General features: G+C 37.1%; 3 protein-coding genes and 1 long non-coding RNA gene across 10 annotated transcripts in view; 3 read left to right on the top strand and 1 right to left on the bottom strand.

The window, feature by feature from the left end:
• The window catches only part of LOC149039089 (small ribosomal subunit protein uS7m-like), a 60,278-nt gene extending 37,381 nt beyond the window's left edge, over positions 1-22,897 (bottom strand). Inside the window, exons 1-11 of one of the 6 annotated variants that reach the window (XM_089184485.1) lie at positions 21,512-22,863; positions 21,047-21,106; positions 20,078-20,165; positions 19,300-19,409; positions 19,100-19,189; positions 18,424-18,487; positions 17,899-17,933; positions 17,050-17,176; positions 16,350-16,405; positions 16,224-16,308; positions 14,912-15,377 (exon numbers count right to left, since the gene is read on the bottom strand). In XM_089184485.1, coding sequence (XP_089040611.1) covers positions 15,297-15,377; positions 16,224-16,308; positions 16,350-16,405; positions 17,050-17,176; positions 17,899-17,933; positions 18,424-18,487; positions 19,100-19,189; positions 19,300-19,409; positions 20,078-20,165; positions 21,047-21,106; positions 21,512-21,699 — 984 coding nt within the window. In that variant the 5' untranslated portion in view covers positions 21,700-22,863 and the 3' untranslated portion in view covers positions 14,912-15,296. Of the gene's footprint in view, positions 1-14,911; positions 16,309-16,349; positions 16,406-17,049; positions 17,177-17,898; positions 17,934-18,423; positions 18,488-19,099; positions 19,190-19,299; positions 19,410-20,077; positions 20,186-21,046; positions 21,107-21,511 lie in introns of those variants that run through there. The other 5 variants (XM_089184484.1, XM_089184486.1, XM_089184482.1 and 2 more) reach the window with 5 other exon arrangements.
• On the top strand, positions 3,095-4,830 carry LOC149039092 (uncharacterized). Its single transcript, XM_089184498.1, has one exon. The coding sequence runs from the start codon at positions 3,288-3,290 to the stop codon at positions 3,777-3,779; it is 492 nt and encodes a 163-aa protein (XP_089040624.1). The 5' UTR covers positions 3,095-3,287; the 3' UTR covers positions 3,780-4,830.
• Positions 5,566-9,206, top strand: LOC149039091 (uncharacterized). 2 transcript variants are annotated; one of them, XR_016180329.1, is made up of 4 exons: positions 5,566-5,709; positions 6,299-6,401; positions 7,694-7,775; positions 7,995-9,206. It is a non-coding gene; the product is annotated as an uncharacterized LOC149039091 (long non-coding RNA). The 2 variants fall into 2 exon arrangements; XR_016180328.1 differs by having other exon boundaries at positions 5,566-5,953.
• On the top strand, positions 10,704-13,970 carry LOC149039090 (uncharacterized). The gene has a single exon (XM_089184478.1). The coding sequence runs from the start codon at positions 10,979-10,981 to the stop codon at positions 12,191-12,193; it is 1,215 nt and encodes a 404-aa protein (XP_089040604.1). The 5' UTR covers positions 10,704-10,978; the 3' UTR covers positions 12,194-13,970.
• Positions 22,898-24,462: the final 1,565 nt, after the last annotated feature.

Below are 24,462 nucleotides of genomic sequence, written 5' to 3'. Positions count from 1 at the left end.
TGTTGCAGTTCTCGATTAATACATAGGTCTAGCAAGATCGTGAACAGTTAAATTATGAAATACTTGCAAGGACAAAAGAGGATTGTTTGCTATCGTTCGTAGGAGCTTTCAAGTACCAAGGTCATGGATCGTAACAGTTTTTGATTAAGTTCCTTTGTAATCCATAAATTTACGTTTTGGATCATTTGCTGATTTCTAAAACAACTTGCCGTAATTGAAGCTATTGAATATCTTGGAGACTAGTGTGCCCACGGACGGTTTTACTTTGTGTATATGTTGAAGTGAGTTCAGTGAAAAGAGCCTCTTGCTGAACCAAGCACACAGGCTTCGAAGTTTATAGTTGACGCACCAAGTTCACGTAGGCTTAATTTATTTCGTAGCCGTTTAATTGGGTAAGGAACTTTGCCGAGTGATGGCTTTGACCAGGATTAAGAAGATAAACATTACAATTATTTCCAATAATCAAAGCAGTCCAACCATCACGAATGATATTCCTCCTGCGCACTTGTTTAGAACATATCGAAACTGGAATCATTGACGTAAGTCGACATATGGACTCTTTCGCTCCTTCACTCGATCCCATTGTTTGAAATTAATCTTTCAATGCAACGTTTCAATAGACAGTATTTCCTGGAATAAGTGCTCACGCTCTTAAAGGGCATCCTCCCTCGAATATCAAATAAGCGCCCCTTCCCCTCTAACTTGCTTAAAACAGCAGGGATACAAGAAAAATCTGTTTCTATTTCCACTTTATTTATAAATTTTCAAGCTTCAACTACAGCGGCATCAGTATAGATGAATGATAAGTGCCTTCTTTCCAATAACCTGTATTCCTGTGGTTTAACTAAGTTGTCCGGAGTTCGTTTGAAAACTGTGTAGCAAATCAAGGTTGTGTTCGGGCGAGAAGCCTGGAGTAAAAATAGCATACACACCTGGAAATGTAGCTTGATTCTCTGCATGATTTTTTTGGCCACAGTCGACTGATGCATGTGGTTGCGTCAGAATGACAGCATTTATTCTCCGTAATTCACTTTAAAATCTAAAAACTGGTGCTACTCAAACTTTGTATTGACTCGCTTGATTATGAATGCTTGCCATCAAATTCTAAGGAATTTTAATGGTTTCGCGACAAATCTTATGCACATTGCATGGGTATGAATTTATTGCATGTGTTTGGGTGTCTTTTCTAACACAGTTCCTATATTTATTTTTTTGCCTATTACCACGAAACGAAAGTTTCGTTTAGATTTTTACAGCATAACAACGAATCTATGTTTTTCTCTACTTCCAAGATATTGGATGTTGGTTTACCCATTTCCTACAAATTTGGATGACACGAAAAGATTTGAAAATATCACCTGTTAGGTAAAACACTAAACACCAGGAACGGCTGTGGTTTGTCCGGCAATGGTATCCTATGATGATGATGCACAAAGCAAAGAGTTTAGTCAAGGAAATTCTATTTTTAAAAACCTGCCTAATCATTGACAAATTGACGAAAAATTTAAACTGAAATACAATTTTTATGACATCCCATATATGTCGCAAATAAATCGCAGACTGTGACTTAGAAAAGCTTGTTTTCCTATATGTAATTGGCGATGATGTTCGACATTATGGGATTGCGTATAAAATGGTGTTCAACCAACACAACTACACTTAAACCTTTGCAAAATCGCGAAAGATCTGCATTTACACGGTAATTTTCCAAGAATAACAGATTCTCTTTTCCATGTTTCCTTTTTTCTTTAAAAGGTTAACCAAGTCAAGTCACGTTACGTCAGCCATGAATTCTCCAGAGCAATGATTCTATAACGGTTTAAGATGGCCCACCGCTATTTTCTTTTCCAGAAAATGTTGTTTGACCCTGAAATCTGTTAATATCTTATTTTATTCGCACCGAGATATGATGCTTTATGAAATCTTCAAATGTGTTATTCCGAATGCCAAATATTAAAGAAAGCGGTTTACGTTTAAATGCCGCAAATTCGACCTCTCCCAGCTGCCATGGATATCCATATATACCTTTGTTCAAAGTTTATCATAATTGGAAACGTGTGGTCCGTTGCCATGTTGGTGTTCCGAGCAAATCGTGTGGGATTTGAACGCTTATGAAACAATTTCTTGTGTCCCTCCAAATTTACATACCTATTGACCACGTGAGTAAATTGCACTCTGCAGTAGTTGCGTTGCTCATGATAAAACGCAGATTGCAGACTGTGCAGTCCGCGCAAACCGTGCTTATTATGCAACTTTTTTGTTTGCCTTTTTTAAAACTGTGCTTTACATAGGATTATGGTGTATACACCTTTTCCTTACTCTTTTGATAACATAGGAACTGTTTGCAAGTTTTGGACACCACATGACGGAATTTCACGAGGTTATTTCGAGCTCTCGCTACCTAGCAAACAAAATCACAGGTTCAAGTTTCTCGAGCTCATGGAAATAAGCCCTGCTATTATTACTTCCATTTCTTGTCAAAAGGCAAATTAGCTCCTAAATGATTAAAAATCATCTGAAATAATATCAAAGTATAGAAAGCCTTAGCATTTTAAATAACTGTAGTTTATCAGTATGAGTTAACGTTTTGTTCGAATGATTAGCTCTATACCAATGCTTTCCCATGGTTACATTTTATTGTACTAAAGTTAAGAAGTTCCAAATTATCTGACATGTCTTAGAAAATTAATTACCTAGATACATACACACGCCTCAACGCTACTTCACTTAAAAACATCTTCGAAGCTTATTCTCTACATATTTGAGGTTGTTTTTAAAATTTCATCATAAAGGCGTAATTGCTTAAACGCTTATTAAGATCAGGCTGTTAAGAAACGAAATTCTAGGAAATTGGTAAGATTATCACCAGAATATCTGTTTCTCAGAATTGGCCATGAACTTCCGCTTGCCGTTTGGCGCAATCATAAATCTAACAAAGAATATCTGATAAAGTATTTGAAGTAACGCGTAGGTATAAATTTATTTTTGGTCATTGGAGACATAGGTAGTAAATTGGAGGTTCTAAGAAACTAAAGCCTATAAACAAGTCAAAGATGAGAAAATTCTCAACCTTGGCCATTTGAATTGTTTATGTCAACTAATCAGCCACATGTTCTTGCTGCAAGACATTTGATTGGTTAAAGAAAACGCTGCGTCACATTGCGAGTGGGTGCCAGCTTACCGTTACGCTGACGCACACAAGTTTCACCTGACAAAAAGTGAAACCAAATTTTCGCAGAACCTTTCCCCAAGGTACACAACCGAAACATTACGTCTTACCCGCAGCCATGATTATGGACGACCAACTTCGACAACTTGCGGGTGAAGATTTTGATCCAAGATCGATCGGATTTCCCATAGGAATCACTTTTACGAGAGAAGTACATCATCAAGAGGGAGCAAGAATAAGCGAGGCCGTAATTAGTCATGGCGAAGACATCGAATCTCTCAAAAAGCAAATCGATGAAAAGGACAAAAAAATCGAAGAACTAAACGAAGCCGTAGAAAACTTGCAGGAGCAGAACCAAGAGTTAACTGTGGCGCTCAAGACCAGAAACGAAGAGATCCAAGCCCTTAAAGAGAGAATTAAGAGACTCGAAAGCGACAAGAAAGGATTAGAGGACGAGCTGAAGTCTCTCACAGTCAAAGTCGGTCGAATGGAGAAGGATATCGAGGAACTGAACGAAGCAAAAATGGCCCAGCAAGAGAAAAACATGGAATTACAAGAAAATTTCGACAAGGCCACGGGCAGGATGGAGAGTAGAAACCAATTAATGTAGAAAGAGATAAAGGAGATTCGAGAATCACAACACAAGGAGTCACTGCCGCCGTCAGTTGCAACCCAAAGGGCAAGAGGACGTCAAATGCTTACTTCTCCATTACCAAGGCACCTTCAGAGAGCCGATTGGGAACTCCATGCCTCGCTTACTTTGGGGGAGCTGTGTCGACAATTCCAGAACAAGTTGTATAACATAATATTCCCGAATTCGTTCCAGTCAAACAGAAACTACAAGATGAAGAATATTTGGCGTGATTTGGAAAAACTGCCTCAGTTGGAGGAGGAAAAGCAGCGATCAAGGAAAAAGTGGGACGAGGTGCAAAAAAAGTTGAAATGGGATGAATGCTACGAAGATGCCATGAAAGCACTCCAGGAAAGCCGAAATGTGGATGCCCATCCAACCCCTTTATCGGAGGAAGGCCTTACAGCAGCCGCAAAACTCATGGATTCCAAAGGTAACCTGAAAGGTTGGCTGTCTTTGAAACGAGTGAATGAGTTGATAACTATGTGGAAAAACGTTCAGACAATGGAGTGAGTCATTTGCTTGTGCTTTATTAGTATCGCTGAAATAGTTTTAAATTCAAATTTAGCGGCTACTTTATTACAAAGAAAGGATAATAGAAACATGTGTCTTTAATCCTAGTTATCGTCCATAGGATTGAGCTTCACCTAAAAGGAACTATGCTTCACAAGCTGATATATAGAGACTAAGATTTACAACGTCACGACGTAAATGTAAGGTCGCAAACAATATGTTTGTTTGAGGATTATATCAAAAAAATTTGAATCGAAATGCTCATAAGAGAATAAAACAGTTGCTTTATTACGGGTTAAATGCGAAACCAGTTTGCCTCGCTCGTTAACAGAATGGCTGCTGTAGTTATACCGTGGCTTGCATCAGAGCTTAGGTCACATGTTCGCCGTATGATGCGCGGAGAAAAGATGAAGAATTATGTAAAATTTCACTGTATTTACCTAACGCTGAGCCTCGTCTGTAAAGTAGCCATTCTACTTCTTCTGTTGATAATATTAAGTACAGATTCAAACACTCATTGTAGACTTCCGTTTGCCGGCAGAGAGACATAACTCTGTTCTAGGGGTATTTCAACTTTTACTTTCTTTCAAATATTCTACTATTTCAGGATTGAGAAAGGAAAAGCCATGTCAGCTCAAAATCACAATTTCCGTGAGATCAATTAATCCGCTATACACGGGAATTCACCGAAGTAAACGACAAAACTGACCTGAAACCACATTCATAGCTTTCATCCATCGTCGTTCTCTCGGATCGCGCACAAAGAACTCACATCGGTAAAGAAAAACATACATATGCAAATTTTAAAATTAATGACATCTTTTCCTCACTGTTGCTGTGTACATTCCAAAACGAAACTTACTTGTGTGTTCAGCTTTGAAAATTATGCTTTTGCCTGAGTTTATTTGAAGAGTAAGTGGATTTCCGAGAAATTGAACTCTTGTTGAATTGCATTACGCAGCAGGTCACTTTATTTTGCTTTATTCGCCATATTGCAAAAATATCAAGCAGTACCGTTGGAAGATACTTGATTATGGTATCAAGCGCTTCACTGTCAGAGTAAACGGGCAAAATAATCTGTGAGAATTCAAGGAAAAATTAACCGCGTGGCTGCAATTATCTACACACGTAAGTAAATTGACTAAGGAACGTATGAAAATTCGACTGCTGATCAGTATAGATGAAAAACATCTGCTATCCTTTTGAAAAACTGCTTCGATATAGCACGACAGGATTACGACAGTAGGGATTGGCACCTTGCATGATCCTGTTTACTATTCGGATCATGGCATTACCTAATTCTGCCCATAACCATTGTACAAAGTAAAAAGGAAATTAAATATAGGGCGCTTTGTGAATACATCAGAGGTGTGGAATCGAAATCTAATGATAAAAGGTTTGTCATTCCTCTATTATTTGCTGTAAGCCTGGTATCTTCTTATAGAAAATACGTCTGTAATGTACACTTTTGCCATTCCTCAAAATATCATTTCAAATTGCGGCTAGGTACGTCTCTACATCGAAATATACACCAAAGCTATAAATGAATATTCTCATAAAGCCGGAAAATAATTTGCGTAAGCTTTCTTTATCCAGTTTTGCCTGGCTGGGCCTAACTCAAGTAAACGAGTCATCAAATTGTAAGTACAAGAGGTCAAAGCAGTGGATTCGTTTAAGTGTTTTCTTTGTTTTTTTTTCCTACAACCACGCAAAGCACTGTCTCATCTTGGCCACATTCAGTGCGATATCACAGATACATGATTCCCCCCATTCTTTCCTTGTTAGATACAATCCATAGCTACACATTTCTTTAAGTTGGAATTTGAGACTTCAGTCAGACCCTTAGGTCAAAATACTGAGCCAGTTTCAACATTTGATCGTTAAATTACTTCGTTTTAAATGCTGCAGAAAATAATATTGTATATACACATCCGTGTATATACAATACACCAACATGTTTACTTTCCCGTTTTTGATCATTACAGATGTACACCAAGCTCTCCACGAAATCGACTTCAATCATAATTGTACAATGATCAATTTTTTTTAAGTCTGACTGACCTCGTGGTGACATGATGCATGAATAAGGTATGGAAATACTTCTTGTAACGCATTATGGAATAAAAAGCAATAAGCATAACACACAACCGGGCAAATATATGAGGAATTCTTCTTTAATATTCATTTCTATTCGCTTAAGAATCGACTGGTTTTTGCTTTGAGTCATTTGATGTCTTTGCAAAGCCTTAATAATTCGAGAAAAACACGACGTTTTCCTAAGTTCAGAATATGATCCCCATGGCAGTGCTAAATTAAACACTACACCATCATTATGTTCGCTTTTTCTGAGAAATACGCCTTAAACATAAACGCACGGTCATTTGGTGGTTTTCCCGGAGAGCTGTTGAAGTAATCATGCGCGACTTTAGCTTCTCGTCTAGGATTGTGGGAAACTTTGTTGCGTCACTTGTCCCCATCCCCAATTTCCTTACATAGCTTTTTAAAAAAGCAGCCCGTTACAATAAGTTAAAACTTGGTGTGGGTTGACAAATATAATTACAAAATGAAACAGAAAAAATGCTAAATGAAAAAAAACGTCTCCATGTTTACTTAGAAAAACTAGCGCGGGTGGATATAGAAATGTGTTTCCATTGGAAACAAATAATTTCTCTCTCCTTTGATCGAGAGATACATCTGGGAACAACTTCTCGAGTACAAGGTTGAGTTGGAGGGGTCCTCTTCGACATCAACAACCGAACTAATTTTTTCCAAATTCCTAATCATTGGCCGACTTACAAGGAATTGTATTGTGAAAATACCCACTGGGAGATCAACTGATGCAACAAAGTTTCATTTTCGTTTAATGCTATCAACCTGTATTTTGAGCTCGAAAAACGCCTCCTTGTTACTTCCGTGTTAATGCTAGATCTTAAACCAAACAGTTGAGGAAAAAACCCAACGAAATTAGATCATTTTTCCAAACAGCCTACAATTATCATAGAAATTCCCTTTGACATCATAATCACTAATTATGTAAGGAACATGACTTCGATAACATTCATGTTCGTATTTCTTTCCTTAGCTTACTGCTTCTCTGAGCGAATCTCAACTAGATGGCTACAAGGTTAAGGCTTTTCTCTGTGTCGCGTTAAGGCAGCGTTTTAAGGCTTTACTCTCACGTATTTCACCACAGATCAAGAAAACAAATAGATCTTTTCCTAGAAATTCCCACACCGCGCTCAGCTTATTTGGTGGGCAACGTTTCCTAGAAATTACCTTCAGCGACAGGCGTATTTATAATTCATGTAAATCCAATGAGTTGTCATAAGATATGTTGTTACCCTTACTGTACTCCACCAACCTTTTCTACCAATGACTAGTGATTTTAGGTTGGTAGGACCGACGGCAAGGAAATACAAACAACAGTAAATCCTGTAGCTAGTGTGACAATCGCACATGAAGGTAAGTGGTTTACTGTCGCTGCCAAGCCTTTCCTACCAAGTTATGTGAAATATTATAGTACTAGCAATGAAATTGGAACATAGATTTAAATATTAACGGATAAAAGTGCTCATAACCGTAAGGTTTTGAGAGAAGGGAAAAGAAGGTTTATCCTAAGGTAGAAATTCTATCAACACCTTGAAATACTGTTCACTAAATTACTCTCTTTTTTTTTTCAAGGTCACAACTCAATTGATTTGAAAACAAGTCTCAACTCTCGGTTATTACACGTAACCTTCGCCCCATTCTATAGGTATAAAATTGGAATGTTATGACAGCAAATCGTCAGAACGAGCTCGAATCGTGTCTTTTCACTTAACACAAATTTATTGCCACAGAACAGTGACAGTGTTGACCAATTGCTGATATTCATTACGATGGCCAACCGCTCTGAATCGAGAAATGGCCGGAAACTATTCATCAGAGTTTTTTTTTTCTCTGTTAATTATTTTCAATTCCGATCAAAATGTCAAATTATTTGTATTATCTAAGAAGTGTGCGATGGAAGAATTAGAAGGTTACAAGTGATATTTCTCAGAAATAAAGGACAGGAAGTTACCTGCCCAATTCTCGGAAACATCAATAATTGATCCCGCTTGCATCATGAGGTGATCTTTGTTGGGATCGCCATGAAAACGCCATGCTTCATTACAAAAAAAAAAAAAAAGGATAAACACATAAGCAAGACAATAACTGCGGAGGAATACAGGAAAATAAAGGAATGTACTAAAGAAAATCAAGTAAAACAAAAATAAATTAAAAAATAAAGGCTCCAACTCTCAACATAAGACACGTCCGACTTTAGTGCTTGGTACTGAGGTCTCTCCCGATAAACTGTCTCAAATCATGTTCAACAGCAGCCAAGGTGCAAAGCTACAATAAGGAAAATTGTAGCATCACCTACAAACCTACATGTATGGGTTTTTGTGCAAACATTTTGAATTGAGGTTGATGCCCAAAAGTCCCTATTAGAAGAAGTTCCCAAATTTCGGCACCTGAGCTGGAAGATCATTCAAAGGAATTTCGCTGAATTTCGTAATATCTTATTGAGATTGAGACTGATCTGTCTAACTACACATTATTTAATATAAATCCAATTTTGGGAAACAACAGAGAAACCTTAAGGTGCATGGGTAATACAACAACTACAATTTACTGATTCGGCAGATTTTACAGCGTCTAACATATGGATTTGCTGAGTCAACACTGTTATCGCGACGAGGCACCTAAGCTAATAACCCTTCAACCCTTATAAAAATTACACTCATTTGGGCAATTTAGCAGAATAAAAATTTTCCTTTGATCGGAGAATTTTGTTAACTGCAACATTGCAAAAGTCAAATAAAATCAAAACACGGACTGTAGAATGATGATAACTCGTCTTGCCTGAGCTGTTTCCTGCCTATGTTTATTTCACGACATTTCAAGATATGATATCGTGTACCTAGAACAAAATGAGCGAATATTTACTAAGTCGCTGTGAAGTGTGTACTTTATGTTTGACTTCAACGTGAGGCGTTTTGCGGAATTTTGATTCTGTTGGAAAGTATGGTATTTGTTAACTTTACTAGGCTCTTAGTGGAGAAGAGGAAAAGCGTGCGCACAAAATGTGGGAAAACAAACAACAATGTCATTTTTACCAATTTTAGATATACAGAAAATGCCAAAAAACGGCCGATGTCTTTGAGATAATGCGCAACTTAGTCTTTGGTCGTGCGGAGTCGTGGAGTTCTTGTTCCAGTCCCTCACTCTTCTTTCCCATTTTTTCACTCATCCCTTGGGGGAAAATTACAAGAAGAGCGCTTTAAGTGACCCCAATACTATCCCTTTCATGGTGCGGGTTTGAAGTTATAGGCCGTCAGACCAGGGTTTGATATAATCAAAGACCACATTACCAAAAAATAAAACAACAACAGCAACAAACAAACAAACACGCAAAAAGAACATAAAAAAGCCGAAAGATGCGGACGAAAGAAGTCTATCCTGTGAGTGCCACAAAGGGGCATTTACGCTTTCAAGACATTTTTTTTTTCAAATACGACTTCTATCATAGGCTTAGAAAGTTCTTAAAACGTTTATAATTATAATTCGGAAGTATTTGTTTAGAGAAAAAACTTTGGGACAACTAAGAAATCACACTTTCGAAATATTGTGTTTCAGAGCACAAAGCTTGGGATCAATAACGGATATCTAACCTTACAAAATATCATATTTCAGAGCAGAAAAAGCAAATGCAAACGTTGAGAAAAATGGAGAGCAAAAGAGCCGGCTGAGGTTGCGGTTGCGGTTGAGAACGGAGTGAACGATAAGTCCGAGATTTCCTAAAACGAAAGAACTACACATCATTAAACCTACTTTCATAAAAATATGTACACAAACCAACGGCCTACGGATGGTCTTCTTGGAAAGATGTCTTGGTTGTGAGCAATTAGACTCTCCGCGTGTCGTGTTATGAGGTGCTAGCTCCGAGTTCCCAAATCTTCTCTCGCATTTCTTGACATATACAGAATTTGATTAGTAAAGGAGCCATTTCATGACACTGCTAGATTTCAAAGTCTTTTACCGAATGTTTAATCAACCTTTTCCGCTTCGAGAAAAAAAAGCAAACACACACGCAGACTACGCATACCTCTAACTTAACCAATAATTGCCTTTTGACAAAGAGCCTTAAAATGCTTTTTTAGCACAATATCACCAGGTGTTCGCTTCGAGTTCTGTCAAGAAGCACACACTCAGAAAATTGAAGCCTTAAATATATCAGCTAATTTTTGAATCTTAAAAAAATATTTTCAGACACATGATCATCCTTTGGAAACCAGAAGAAATATGTCTTAGAGCAGAAATCTGGGCTACATCCATAAACCTCCATACTTTCGTAGCATTATGTTTCAGAGCAGCAAACTGAGCCACCGTAGGGAAAATCTATATTTTTAAAATATCACGTTTCAGGGCAGAGACCCGGGGTAAAATTTACAACACCTACTTTATAACCCTGTGTCAGTGGCAACCATAAAATAAACATGCGCACAAATTGATATTAGAGAAGAACACGTCATAGCGATCAAACAAGGTACAACCAGCCAACTGTGTGCTCCACTGATACACCATTGCCGAAGGTACAGTCAGAGCTGTGTCGAGTAAACGACATTAAAGTTGGCAACAAGATGAGCGAAAATCGACGAAGACGGGAGGAAGCTACCGACATAGTGACAAAACCAACTCTGTTCGGTATCATAGGAGCCCTGAACCGCGACCCAGAGACAGTAGAGAACCACACTAGGCAAATCGAGTCTTTAAAGAAGGAAATCGAAGAGAAAGACAAGACTCTGTCAAGGTTAAACAAGGATTTGAAAGATTTACGGGCTCAAAACGATGACTTACAGATTACCATGGAGTCTAAGAACCAAGAAATCGAAGCGCTGAAGGACAAAGTTGATAAACTAGAAACCGAGAGGAAAATATTGGAAAAGAAACTACAATATGTCGAACTCGAATTTAAGGATTTGAAAAACCAAACCGACGAAAAGAACAAAGAAATCAGGGATTTTAAGATCTTACTGGAGTCGAAGGATAAAGAAATAACAGCCATGAAAAGAGAACTTAAGGATTTGAAAGACCAAAACGACGAGAGAGCCAAAGAAATCAAGGTTTTGACGATTTCATTGGCATCGAAGGATAAAGAAATAATTGCCCTGAAAGATAGGATCAGAGAGCTTGAATATGCGCTGAAAAGTTTGGAGCTCTTTACTGAAGCCTTGAAGAAGGAATGGGAGGATGCGAGGGAAGCACGCAAGAAAAGCGAGAAAGACAAAAAAGAAATGAAACTAACTATAGAGAAACTGTCGAAGAATATTCAGAGAATGACGAAGGAACGCGACCAAAAAGAAGAAGACGACCTCAAATGGAAAAAGGAATTCCAAGAAAGTATGCAACTAGTGCAGTCTTATGGAAGAGGTAGCCAGTCTTTGCCTGATCCAGTTGAGAATGCTTTCATTCTTCTTGGTCAAATGTGCTCGCGAGTGCAAGCGATGATGTACCAGAGAGTACTTCCAGACCGTTATAATGAAGAATACTTGTATAAATTGAAATTCATCGAAGATGACATTGCGAGAGAACAGGGAGACCTTAAACGTCAGGCGATTGAGAGATGGGATGAATTGAAAAGGAAACTAAGCTGGGATGACATCAATCATCCCAGAACACTGAAAGAGATCCAGAGGAAAAGAAACGATGTGGCTCATCCCAATCTGCTTACAAAGGAATTGCTTCTCAATTCAGCTGAAATGATGCGAGAGGCAGGAAAACTGTCCGGCAGAATGTCTTTGACTCATGTCCGTCAAATAATAAAAATATGGGACCTTCTAGATCAGATGGAGTAGTGGAAACTTCAAGCATGTGCTCAACACATACACGTATGTACAATTAGAGTAACTGACTGTTTAAATGTTTGATCCAGCCTAAGCGTTGGACTGGCCTAAATATCTTGTTGGCAACAACTGCCGGTAGAGTGACCACAGCATTAACATGGCGTTTCAATCTCATCGGTGAAATTCGTTCCAACGGTAGTGTTTAGAATGGTTTAAAAACACATTTACTAAACGTTTGTAAAATATATCTTAAAATCGTGAAATGCTGTTAGTCAAGATTACATAGAAATTGGTGCAACGTGAGCATCGCGTAAAATGTGAGCAATTTACAGACGATCTGCACCAAAATCAATCGCCGAGAATTAACAGGGCATGTGTTGGCCAAACCGAAATCAAAACGAAACACGCTCGAAATTTCACCGAAATCTTAAAGTAGAATGGTTAGTGATGCTGTAGAATTGAACTGTCACAAACATATTTTATTCTCTTTTGTTACAAATTTGGATCTTGTCGCTTAATCTACTGCGAACATTATTTAACGCACTTTCATTTTACAACCGTTGAAGTCACGGTCTCTCCTTTATTTTCATTAGGCTGTTACTAACACATTGCAAACTTGAATAGTTTTAGCTTGATGCAAAGGAGGAGATAACATCATATTTTCAGTTAGTTCACTAGAATTTAGAGGAATAATTTTTGGTCAAAACGAAGGAGTTGTATGCAGAATAGTGTCTCCTTCAGGCCGCTATCTCGGTCTTCCTTCTTTCGCTTTATACATATGGTCTACTTATTGGCGCTTAGAAGTTGATTTTAGATAGATACACTCGCTTAAAGGGGCGAAATGATAGCTTTGAAGCCTGATACTCACTGCGTTCCTATGAATGATGGCGTGTAAAATATATTTTCGTAAAAAGCTCAAAAACAGGTTAATTCTGAGCAGCAAAATTCTGAGAAACTATCAAGAATATTTAGAGATTTTTCCGAGAATTAGGCCGAGTGGTACGTCGCCTTTTTAGGAGAATAATATCATGAATGTATGAATGAAATTTGCATAATTATTGCACTGAATTTATTGAGAGAACATACAAGGACTTTGATCGACGGTTTCGGCTAACAAGTTAGTTCTTTATCATTTCACTGAGAAACATTTTGTGAATACTGTTTTCCAAATCATGAATATCTTGTCCTGGGGTAATTTGAATAGAGTCCAGAGGTGTACCATATAGGTGTACCATATAGGTGTACCATATATGGTAATGGCGATCACGAGGATGCATTGACATGATTGGTTGGGACACACATGCTAGCTCCACGTTGCCATGACAATCAAAAACCCTTGGACTCTCTCATTTGATTCTGACACCTCGATTATTGAACCATCAATCAAATGCCACTCATCTCCATCACGCACGTAAAATGCGCTGTAGTCACTTTCCCTTTCAAACAATTTATCACTCGAGCTATTTCCGTGATTATTATCCTACTTTTCGCTAAAATGTGACAAGATAAGCTATCAGGACTTACTCCAGCTCTTAAGTGCGTTTAAACTTTGGTGAAATATAGTGTGCTAATTGATCAATTGCAGCTAAGGCATACAAAATTTTCAACCGACGTTAAGTGGGGAAACAGGCAATGAATAAATTACATTTTTACATCACGATAGAGAATTTCCTTGAAAGACACGAATAATTAACTCCTTTCAGGATGTTGAAGAAGCATCCGGTAGTTCAGATTGTAATGAAATAAATTCACATTCAAATATAGCTCTGATATTAAAACAAAAAGTTTTAAGAGGCGTGTAAATTCAACTGCATTCGCAGTTATTGTTGACGGCATAGAGCTAAGGTCCAAAAGGAACTGTATGTTACAAGCTTTAACACATATGGATATCCGAAAATTATCATATTGCATGTTTCCTTCCCGCAACTTTCACGCGAACGTCGACTTGTCTCTGTTGCAAAGCTATTGATCTTAAATTGAAAACTTATGGCAATGAGAATGACAAAATAAATTTTAATGATTTAGCTTGATGAAAACAAAAGTAATTGCCGAAGAGATTTCAGCTGCAATATATGGCCCCAACCGCTTGCCGATAATGTGGTAAACTGAAACTGCCACATACCCTGGCGTAAGCCCAGGCCCACACAATGTAACTATTGGGCAGCAAATCGTTCGGGCATGCCTCGTCCATGTACTTTCCCTTAAAAAAGAGTCACCGTTACGGAATATTGATCCGTTTTTGGGAGTAACTCGTTTTGGATAGTGAAATGGCACAAGCTTGTCCAAAATAAGCAAAATCTGATCTTCACTGGTCCTCCCTGTTCTTGATCATTCAATTAAGTATACCAAAAAGGTTACAAGGAATGACAGGAAACAAAAGAGAGAAAATCAGAGAGCAAGTGTGGAAAATATGTAAGAACTTCCCTAGTCGTCAACTTACGCACACTCGACATGCGACTAGACACAGCGGAAAGTGTCTCTGTTGAGCAGCAATTTGACACCTTTGTTTCATGAGTGAATGCATACGCTTCACATCCTATTCCCCAAATTCCCCGTTGACCGATAAGATCAACACAATGATCCATTGGAAGAAAAACGTACATACTACTGCCACTAAAATAATTCGGCGATAAAACGCACTGATGAGCCATTAGACGAGAAACGTACATGCTACTGCCACTAAAATAATTCGGCGATAAAACGCAATGGACCATCAAACTGCCAAAAAGCTATAACTTGTTATCGCTTTTAAACATTTAAAATTCACGACCGAAATACAGTCAACCCAGATATAACACATTGCTTGAAGAAAAGCGGAAGTCAAACATGACAATAAAATAAAAACCAAACAACAACGATGAAGAAAGAGGAAATGATTAAATTGACTGCAAACTTCTTACACAACATTACTTTATACTCAATAGGGAAAGGCCTTCTGGTGACAGAAAAGTATCTTTAGACTTGTCCTCCATGACCTATACTTTTGAGTTTACAAAGTAAGATTATTCAGCATTTCAACCAAACAGCGATTTCTCTGCTGAAACACCACGTAAAACAAGAAAATGTAGAGAAAATCATGGAACTCAACACTTCATTGTTGTACTTTAGTACAGTATTACAACCACGGAAAGTGTGCGTAAGCTCTGTTGTCTTCAGCTCTTTTGTGTAGTTCGTGCTTCCTATTAATAACAGTACCCTGAACATAACAAAAAAATAAACAAATAAATGAGTAAAAATAATACATAAAAAAGTAACAACATATCAAACTCTCAATTGCATGTATTTGTTACATGTGTTTTTGCCTGCTATGTAAAAGAACGGTACCAGCAATGAAGATAACAATAATAACAACAATATTAACAGCAATAATAATAAAAATAATAACAATAATAATAACAATAATAATAACGATAACAATAATAATTTAGTAACAATAATAATAACAACAGAGACTGAGTTGCACTCAAATATAAAGTTTGCATAAAAATATTCCCGTTTCCTTAAACCATCAACTTCCTCGTTCTTGATAATCATTAGGTTTGGGAATTTGGTGCCAAATCTAATAATAGCTCCTGATTTATCTGCAATTTCAACACAATTTTGCTTTCAAGACGATACAGTTAGGATAAATTAACCTGTTACTCGTTGGAGCATGTCTGTCCACGCAAATACACACTGTAAGAAGTACTATGCATTCAAAATTTCTAAACACGAAATATACACTCAATAAACGCGTTGAAATGCTTCCCTTGTTGGGTACCTAAAGTCCCTTTCCACATCTGTTCTTTATTATCACTGACGATGGTAACATCTTAAGTATAATTTTTGAAAATTTACACAAAGATGATGTTTAGAGGATTGGTGTTAGTAACACCCCGTCAAATATAAATTACAGCCACTTTAACCGCAACTAACCAGCCCTATTCTTACTTCAGTGAAGTTATTTTAATCCCTGATATATGTGCGTGACTATCCAACCGAAAGAAAAACAAAAATACACCCCTGTAAACTGCCTCACACTTCCATAAAAACGACTTCCCACCTCCTTATTGTAAGCATCCATCAGCTCCTTGGCAAGTTTCTTGTACATTCGAGCATTGCCTTTTTGCTGTTCCCGAGCAGCTTTGCCAAAGCTGCTCGGGAACAGCAAAAAGGCAATGCTCATCGGATGAGCCATTTAATGGCCAAAAATCGACGGCGCCGTTGGTTGATTGCGCTTGGCACCTGAAAATTTACAGACATGTGAGTAAAACTCTTGTCAGAGTATTATGAAATACAAAGGGATAGATGCTGATCATAACAAACTCTACAAGAATAAGTAGTGTTAAATTAAGACAACAGAGTAAAGAATACATGCTGTTCTGCATAATGACTATGCCAAACCAAACTGCTGTATTGTATAATTAGTATGTCAGACTCTATTGGGAGGGTTAGGGTTAAGAGTTTATTGTCAGACACTTCTGAAGCAGGACTTTGAAACCAACACATGGTTGAGAAATGAAAAGTACTGAAAAATCATCAATAGCGTTTTGTGACACAAACTCTAAGAACAGGAGTAACAACATCCTCTGGCACACACAATTTCCAGTTATCTTTCCACTCTGGTCCTTTTATAATTCTGTGAGCATTGGTTGGCTTTGTATCAGAAGACTTTGAATTTACATTCATCAAAAAAGTGAGCGAGTGTATACCAGCTTGTAAGATGTACATGTATACATGAAACTAGATGATTGGTCACCATTACATATACATTGTTTAAAACCCAATGTTACAGTTTCATGTTGTCATGGCGGTAAATAATTGGTGCTAATTGGAAAATGAACTTCTGTCTGCTTCAAAAAACTTGAGTTGTTATCTATGGCCCCTACCTGGTACACAGTACCTGCCCTCTTCATGCCCACCACTCCTATAACTGGCTTGCAATTCTCAATTGCAGTAGCAAAAATTTGTAAAGGATCCGTCTCTAATGAGTCAGGTTGGGATGATTGTCTTTGCCTAGGTTAAAAAAAAAAATGCAAATAAGCAACTTGCTGCCTTTATTTCATTCAAGCATCTGGTCAAGATGAGATCATGCACATACTTCTAAACACACTTTTTCTCCTCCAAGCCACAGGAAATGTGTCTGAGAAAATGTAATGGAATAGCGAATTTGACCGAAAACTGATGTGGAAACCACAAATCATACGACTGAATTGATACCATGCAAATGCGAGGAAAACAAGTCATTGTAGGTTACCACAGTTCAGTTACAATATGCAAGTCACTTTTTCATCTTAAGCAAGGTATTGAGTATGAGCTATTGTAAAAACTATGACTACTTCGGTTGGTTTCTGACAAGTAATTTTGCAAACTGACCAGTTCGTAAAGTTCAGGACTCCTAAAAGTGACTAGCGTTGATGCTTGCAGTCCACTGTTCTAATCAAGGTGATGTTCCTGGTTTTTTCCTTGAAACAAAAAAGGACTTTCCAAATATATTCTGATGTTCACAGTTTTTTTTAGTTTCATAGCATCAAACAATTGTATGCAAGTGTTCTCTTTTCAGGAAGGTGGCATAAAACACATCAGTTGGATGTCTACAGTTACCTAAAGGATCAGAAAAAAAGTGAATTTCAAAAACATATCAACTGATGCAATGTAAGGAAGCATTGCAAAAAATATCATGAAGATGTAACTGTTGAAATGTTACTCCTGCAAAAATCAGTAGAAAAGAAACTCACTTCTTCAATTGTTCCTTCTTAATCTCTTCCATTGCCTGAAATAAAATAAAAGTAGAATGGTTACAAAAATATCCAGTATACATGCAGGCTTGGAAATTGCCTGTACAACCATAACTTGAATAAAAAGGAACACTTAATAGGTGTGGCTGTATGGCTGTGACAGAATGTTGGTTTGTGTGTATGGCACAAATTTAACTCTATCACACAAGCTACTGATTCTTTAAAACAATCAACTCCTCTAAACCTGCTGTGATCTATTTTAGCAACCGTCATTAAGCCTTCAGAAAATAAATGATCATACAAATAAGTTTGAAAACTTCCAATTGGTTAATGTTGCATTTATCAGTTCATTCCAGTTTCTTTCTTGAAGTTCCAAAATGGTTTTAGCTTAGATCCCTGACAAAAAGTGTAATCTTCTGAACCATTCATAACATATTCTGGCAAACTTTGGGAGAAAAAGGTACTACTTTACAATTTTGATGGGCATGTGGTTATTTCATGTATAAACTAACCTGCTCAACTTACCAGTTTAAAGATTTTCTGTGATAAAGACTTTTCACCACCCCACATCATGCAATTCACGAATTTGCTGAAATTTGGTTTAAAAGTGTGAGTGAAAACTAAGAGACAAGCGCTTTTAAGAAAATCAGTCTGAATTGTCAAGTCAGATCAGTCATTTTTCTAAGTTTTATACATTGTAAAGAAACTGGGGGAAAAATAAATAAATTTAGAAAAAACAAATTTAATGTCATTTGCAATTAATTGGTCCACAGAGTTCTGGGTTCACACTCCAAGAAATGATACCAACTCTCTAGAGCACTGCCCTATCCCTCATTGCTCAGAAGCAAAGAATGGTTTCTAAACAAAATGATACAGGCCTGGTCATATCCAACCTTGAACTTTTGAGGTGACAGTACAAAATTAATGTACTTTAGAAAAGTAAATTAAGACAATACAGTCCAACCCTACAATCTCCAACTGGGAATTAACATATGTACAGTGTACATATGAATTCTTACATCATCACAGTTACAGTAAACCAGCAAATGGGTAAGAGAAAAGAAAATTGTAAATTAGACATAAGTGTAATTTTGATTTAGAACAAAGTCATCTCAGGAAATTTGAAAGGAAATTGTTAGAAACTTCAGAGGATGATTACTTGGCAGATTTTGAGAATAAATAAGTGATGTACTGTACTTACTTGACAAGCTCATCATCTAACATTGAGGAGGTCAAATGAGAATCTGCAGCTTTGGGAATTTCAACCTTTTCATCAGTATCAAATGTATTTCTGTGGATTTTAACACAGAATCAGTAAATTAAAAAGAAATATCCTGAAGGTACCATTTTACTTCTTTTTGGAAAGGGGAAATGGAGCAATGATATTAGTTTAAAGCTTACATCTGCTTCAGAAGTTCATTCTGACTCTGTGATGATGTTGAATCTGTGTCGTCAGTATCTTTTTTCGTTGGACTTGTTCTGCCTTTGTCTTTATCTTGACTATGAAATCTCTGTTGATATATGACAAAAAACACTAATTTATCATCATGTTAATGAAATATATAATAATTTGGTTTGAAAGTACATGTAAGAACATAATTTGGTACTCTATAAGTCTGGAAACAATTCACTTAAGGTCAAATATTGATTAGGGGTGCACTGAAGACAACATGACTGCAAGAAATACATGTATGAAGGTTGCAAACACTTACAACACATTTTCTTGGAATCAAAAATGTTTTGTAGCATGTGTGGTGAAGAAAATTTAAGAACTTGGATGCCGTTATCAGGGTCTTTATGAATTATATGAAGTAGCAAGAAAGTTATGTAATTAACCAAGGAAATGTTGCTCAAATTTTTTATAGGCAGATGCGTGAACTTAACAAGTGGGTTAACTAATGCAATTAGGCCTAGTTAAATATACTGCATGTAGCCCCCAGAAGGGGGGATCTGAAACCATGCTTCCCTGGCAAATTTTGAAAACCCATGTTTTCCTGTCACTCAATGCAGTTTAAATAAATAACTAAGTATTATTATTCCACTAGTTTGCTTGTCCATTTAAGATAAATCCACCCCACTCCCTCTCCCCTCCACAACTTCTGACATTTCCTTGAGTGTTTGTAGATAACAAATCATACTCCTGGGATTACAGAGGTACTGTGAGAGGATATAAACCCACCCTCTTCCCCTTTGCAATTTCCAAAGATTTCTTGACCATCTGATTACATTGTATATCCACTGACACACCTGAGCTGAGAGAGGCACCCCTGAATCAATAGAGTGTGGCCTAAGAAAATGACAAAATGAGCTGGCTGGGGTTCAGATCCAAACCTGTTACCTGAAATCAATTGAATCAACCACTATCCCATTGCAATTTTCACATAAATAAATAAATGAGTAAATAAGTAAATTTCAAATGGCTAAATTGCGCATGCATTGTGATTGATTCTTAACCATGATCTATAAATAGGAGGATAAATACATAGAGGACATTAACATTAACAATTTTTTGCTCTCTTTATCTTCGTAAACTAATAGATTCCATGCTGCCATGGATCTACTCTGCAATGGATCACAGAAGACACTCTCAGCTTTAGCTGTGTGCCACTTTATTGATCTTACCATTATTTTGACCTTAACTGTAATGTAATATATAGATTTAGCCAAGCCTAGAAGCAGAGCTCACATTTTTTTTTTCCTGCACATCTCAACGCCTTGTCTTAGCCAGGACTAGAACCCAGGTTGTCTGACTCGGAGCCCAGTGTACTGACCACTGGACCACTGAACAAAGCTGTGGCATTGGTGTGCCCACGGTACAGTTGACCACACATGTTAAAAGTAGCACCTTGTATGGTTGTATGGTTGTATGGTCATATGGTCATATGGTCGTACATCCAAATTTTTTCAGCTTGATGGGTTACTAATATTTTGTATAATTATAGGGCTACACTCTGCAAGCTCCGCTATTACTGAGCAGATGCAGAGTAACAAGGAATCTAATAATTGTTAAATAGATGATTAAATAAATAGATAGATCAATAATATGAGTAAATACTAAAGAATATAGCATCATGTCTCTCAAAACCTTAAGCTTTCCACTGGCACGACTAATATAACAAAGACAAGAAAAACTGTGTTTAGCACTTACAACGCTGATTGAGATGAGCACATTGACCTTGCAATATTATTCCTGTAGCAACTTTGTATTCTGCAAATAATAAAACAAAATGCTTATGAACAAAACGAAAAAAGTGCCACTTAAAATTGTTCAGACATAGCTTAAGGCATTAACTCTTTGACCTTTATGAGTGAGTAACGTCTAATTTCTCCTTACCAAATCACCTTCGAATCACTTATTGGGGTCATAAGAATGTAGGACCAATCACCAACTAAAGAAGCTCTACATTGTTTCACAAATTATTCACGTCAGAAGCTTAAATGATGTGTAGAGAACACTATGGAGAATATGCATACTGATGTTGGTGAAAAGAGTTGATAATGAGGTGATCACTTTCGTTGGATCGAGGACTGCATGTTGCATGCGATGTACATATGCAAAAATCGACAAATCGCTCCATGAATGAATAGCATTTATGAAACACAAACGTTTTACCTTGGGGGTTGACGACTAAATAAAACTCTTGCATCACTGAAATTCTGAGTAAAAACCCCAAGAAACTTGCTACTTCTTCGTGAACATGAGAGACAATTAAGTAACACCAATGCCCTTGTGGCCGCCATGTTGGATTTTGAGAAACTGAAAAGGATTTGGTAACGAGTATTTCCAACACAAGGACTCATGGGAAGAAAATGACTTGTTCCCAATTGCTTTACATGGAATTAGACACACGGTCAACACAAGAAGGTAGGCAAGGAAGGTGCTACAAACTGCTGGGAACAAGTACACTGAAACACTCCATCTGAGCCGTGTATCTGGACTGTCATCTCAGTCTTATCCTGTTTATTATTATTATTAGGTAACTGTTTAGGTTAAATTCTTTTCCACCCTGGTACTTTCAGGTGCTTCGTTATTACTAGAGAGTGTCCTCATTAGCTTGCTCGCGTAGAACTGTTTTTTTTTCCTTTCAACTTTTGTTCTAGTTCTTTTTATTTTGCTCTTTGTTTTTATCTTGTTTAATTGGGTTTTACTTTCGTTCCTTCCTTTACTTCTTTTAGTTTTCTATTGATTCTGTTCTGCCATAATTTCATTATATTGTGGGTACAGATATCTACGAGCGTATCTAACTACATAATAATACTTTACTGTATACAGCATCTGCAATACTGAATGAGAGTACACCATACTCAGTAAAGCCGCTGAGTGCTTTATTACCTGCGTAACTAAACGTCCATAATGGGTAGTCAATAACGACAAAAAATGAGCAAATCCAACTATTTATCGCTAGAATAAGTGTATAGAGCTAAGAGGAGCGCAGAGGAAAGTTAGTGTCTATCCAAAGACAATTTAAATTTAAAAAAAAAAAAAACCTTAAGATACTCTATTCATACAATTACAAAGTACTACCACATTCTAACCTGTCGGAGAAAAGCACACAATTTCGATGTTCAATACTTATAAAGTACGATTTGATATTGGTTTCACCAAGTAAGTCGTCTTTATTTGTCTAAAGAAAGCAATATGACAAGTGAAACGCAATTCATTCCAGGATAAAAAAACGTTGGATGCAATATCATTTTTAATCTTACATCCGATAGGTTGAAATCATATAGTGCTAGCTCAGCGTACTTACTCCTTTTTACGTGAAGCGTGACTGGTTAAAAAAATTCTCCGTGATGCGTGATTTAATAGAAAAATTTAGCGTGATGTGTGATTGGAACCCCCCTGTCGCTCTTTCAACGCTAATCAAAATTACACTCATTTGGGCAATTAAGTAGAATGAAATTTTCCCTTTGGCTTGAGAGTTTTGTTAATTTCAACATCGCAAAAGTGAAGTAAACCCATAACACTGACTGTGGAATGATAATAACTCGTTTTAATAGCTGTTAATAGTTTAATAGTTTGATAATAGCTGTTTCCTGTCTGTTTATTTCACAATAGTGTTATTAAAACAAATTAATAGCCTATTACCCTAGAGTCGCTGTAAACTGTTTACATCATGTTTGACTTCAACGTGAAGTGTTTTGCGTAATTATTTATTTTAGATTAGTAGATTTGATATTTGTTGACTCTGCTCGGCTCGTAGTGGAGATGAGCGAAAGCGTGCGCACAAAATGTAGGAAAAAAGTAAATGATATAATTTTCACCACATTTTAGATATATATTCGCCAATTAAAGGGCCGATGTTCTTGAGATTATGCGCAACTTAGACTTTGTTCGTGCCGGGTTGTGAAGTTTTTGCCCCAGTTTCTCACTCGCAATTTCAAACTTAGAGAAAATTAGAAGAGCCCTTCATGTGACCCCAATACTAACACTTTCATGGCGCAGGTTGTTGTCGATTGAATTTGAAGATGTTTTATTGAAATTTTTATCATTCCTTTCAATTTAAAATAATAGACCGTCAGCCCAAGGTTTGATATGAGTTAAGACCACATTACAGAAAATCGTGAAGAATTTAAAGGCTGACGTTTCGAGCGTTAACCCGTTGTCAGAGCGATAAATATACAAACAAACACGCAAACACAACAAAAAGAAATAGAAGAAGCCGAAAGATACGGAGGAAAGAAGTCAATCCTGTGAGTCCTAGAAAGGGGCATTTACGATTTCAAGACTTTCACCTTTTTTTTTTTTTAAATGATAGGTCTAAAAAGTTCTTAACACGTCTCTGATTATACCTCGGAAATATTTGTTTAGAGAAAAAAACTTTGGGACAACTAAGAAATCACACTTTCAAAATATTGTGTTTCAGAGCACAAAGCTTGCGATCAATAATGGATATCTAAACTTTCAAAATATCATATTTCAGAGCAGAAAAAGCCAAAGCGGGCGTGCCAGAAAAATGGCAAGTAAAAGTGCTGGCTGAGGTTGTGGTTGTGGTTGCCACAGAAAGTCGGAAATACATATAATTCAACCCACTTTCGTAAAAACATGTACACTAACGGACGGCCTGCGAGTGGTGGTGGGAAAGACGTCTTGGTTGTAAGCAATTACACTCTCCTCGTGTTGTGTTGTGGGGTACTAGCTCCGCGTTCCCAAATCTTCTCTCTCACTTTTGGACGTATCATAAAGGACGTGATCAGTACAGGAACCCTTTCAGAACACTGTTAAATTTCAAAGTGTTTTATGGAATGTTTAATCAGCCTTCTCAGCTTCGAGAAGCAAAACAAAAACAAAAAAAAGAAACACTCACACGCAGACTACACGCAACGTCTAATATAATCAATAACCGCCTTTTAATGGAGAGCCTTCACGCGCTTTTTAAGCACAATCTGACTGAGTGCTTCCCATGAGTTCTGCCAAGGAGCATATACACTCAATAAATTGAAGCCCTAAATATAGTAGCTAATATTTTGAATCTTAAAAATTATTTTCAGACACATGATCATCCTTTCGAAACCAGACGAAATATCATGTCATTTACTCCTGTAGTATTATGTTGCAGAGCA

This window comes from Pocillopora damicornis, chromosome 10 (genome assembly GCF_964200805.1).
Source record: "Pocillopora damicornis chromosome 10, jaPocDami1.2, whole genome shotgun sequence".
Classification (NCBI taxonomy): domain Eukaryota; kingdom Metazoa; phylum Cnidaria; class Anthozoa; order Scleractinia; family Pocilloporidae; genus Pocillopora; species Pocillopora damicornis.
The sequence above is the reverse complement of the archived record's forward strand: the minus strand, read 5'-3'. Positions and strand labels throughout refer to the sequence as shown.

Excerpts from the sequence above, each read along its gene's own strand:
- LOC149039092 (XM_089184498.1), top strand. The coding sequence starts at position 3,288 with ATGATTATGGACGACCAACTTCGACAACTTGCGGGTGAAGATTTTGAT.
- LOC149039090 (XM_089184478.1), top strand. The coding sequence starts at position 10,979 with ATGAGCGAAAATCGACGAAGACGGGAGGAAGCTACCGACATAGTGACA.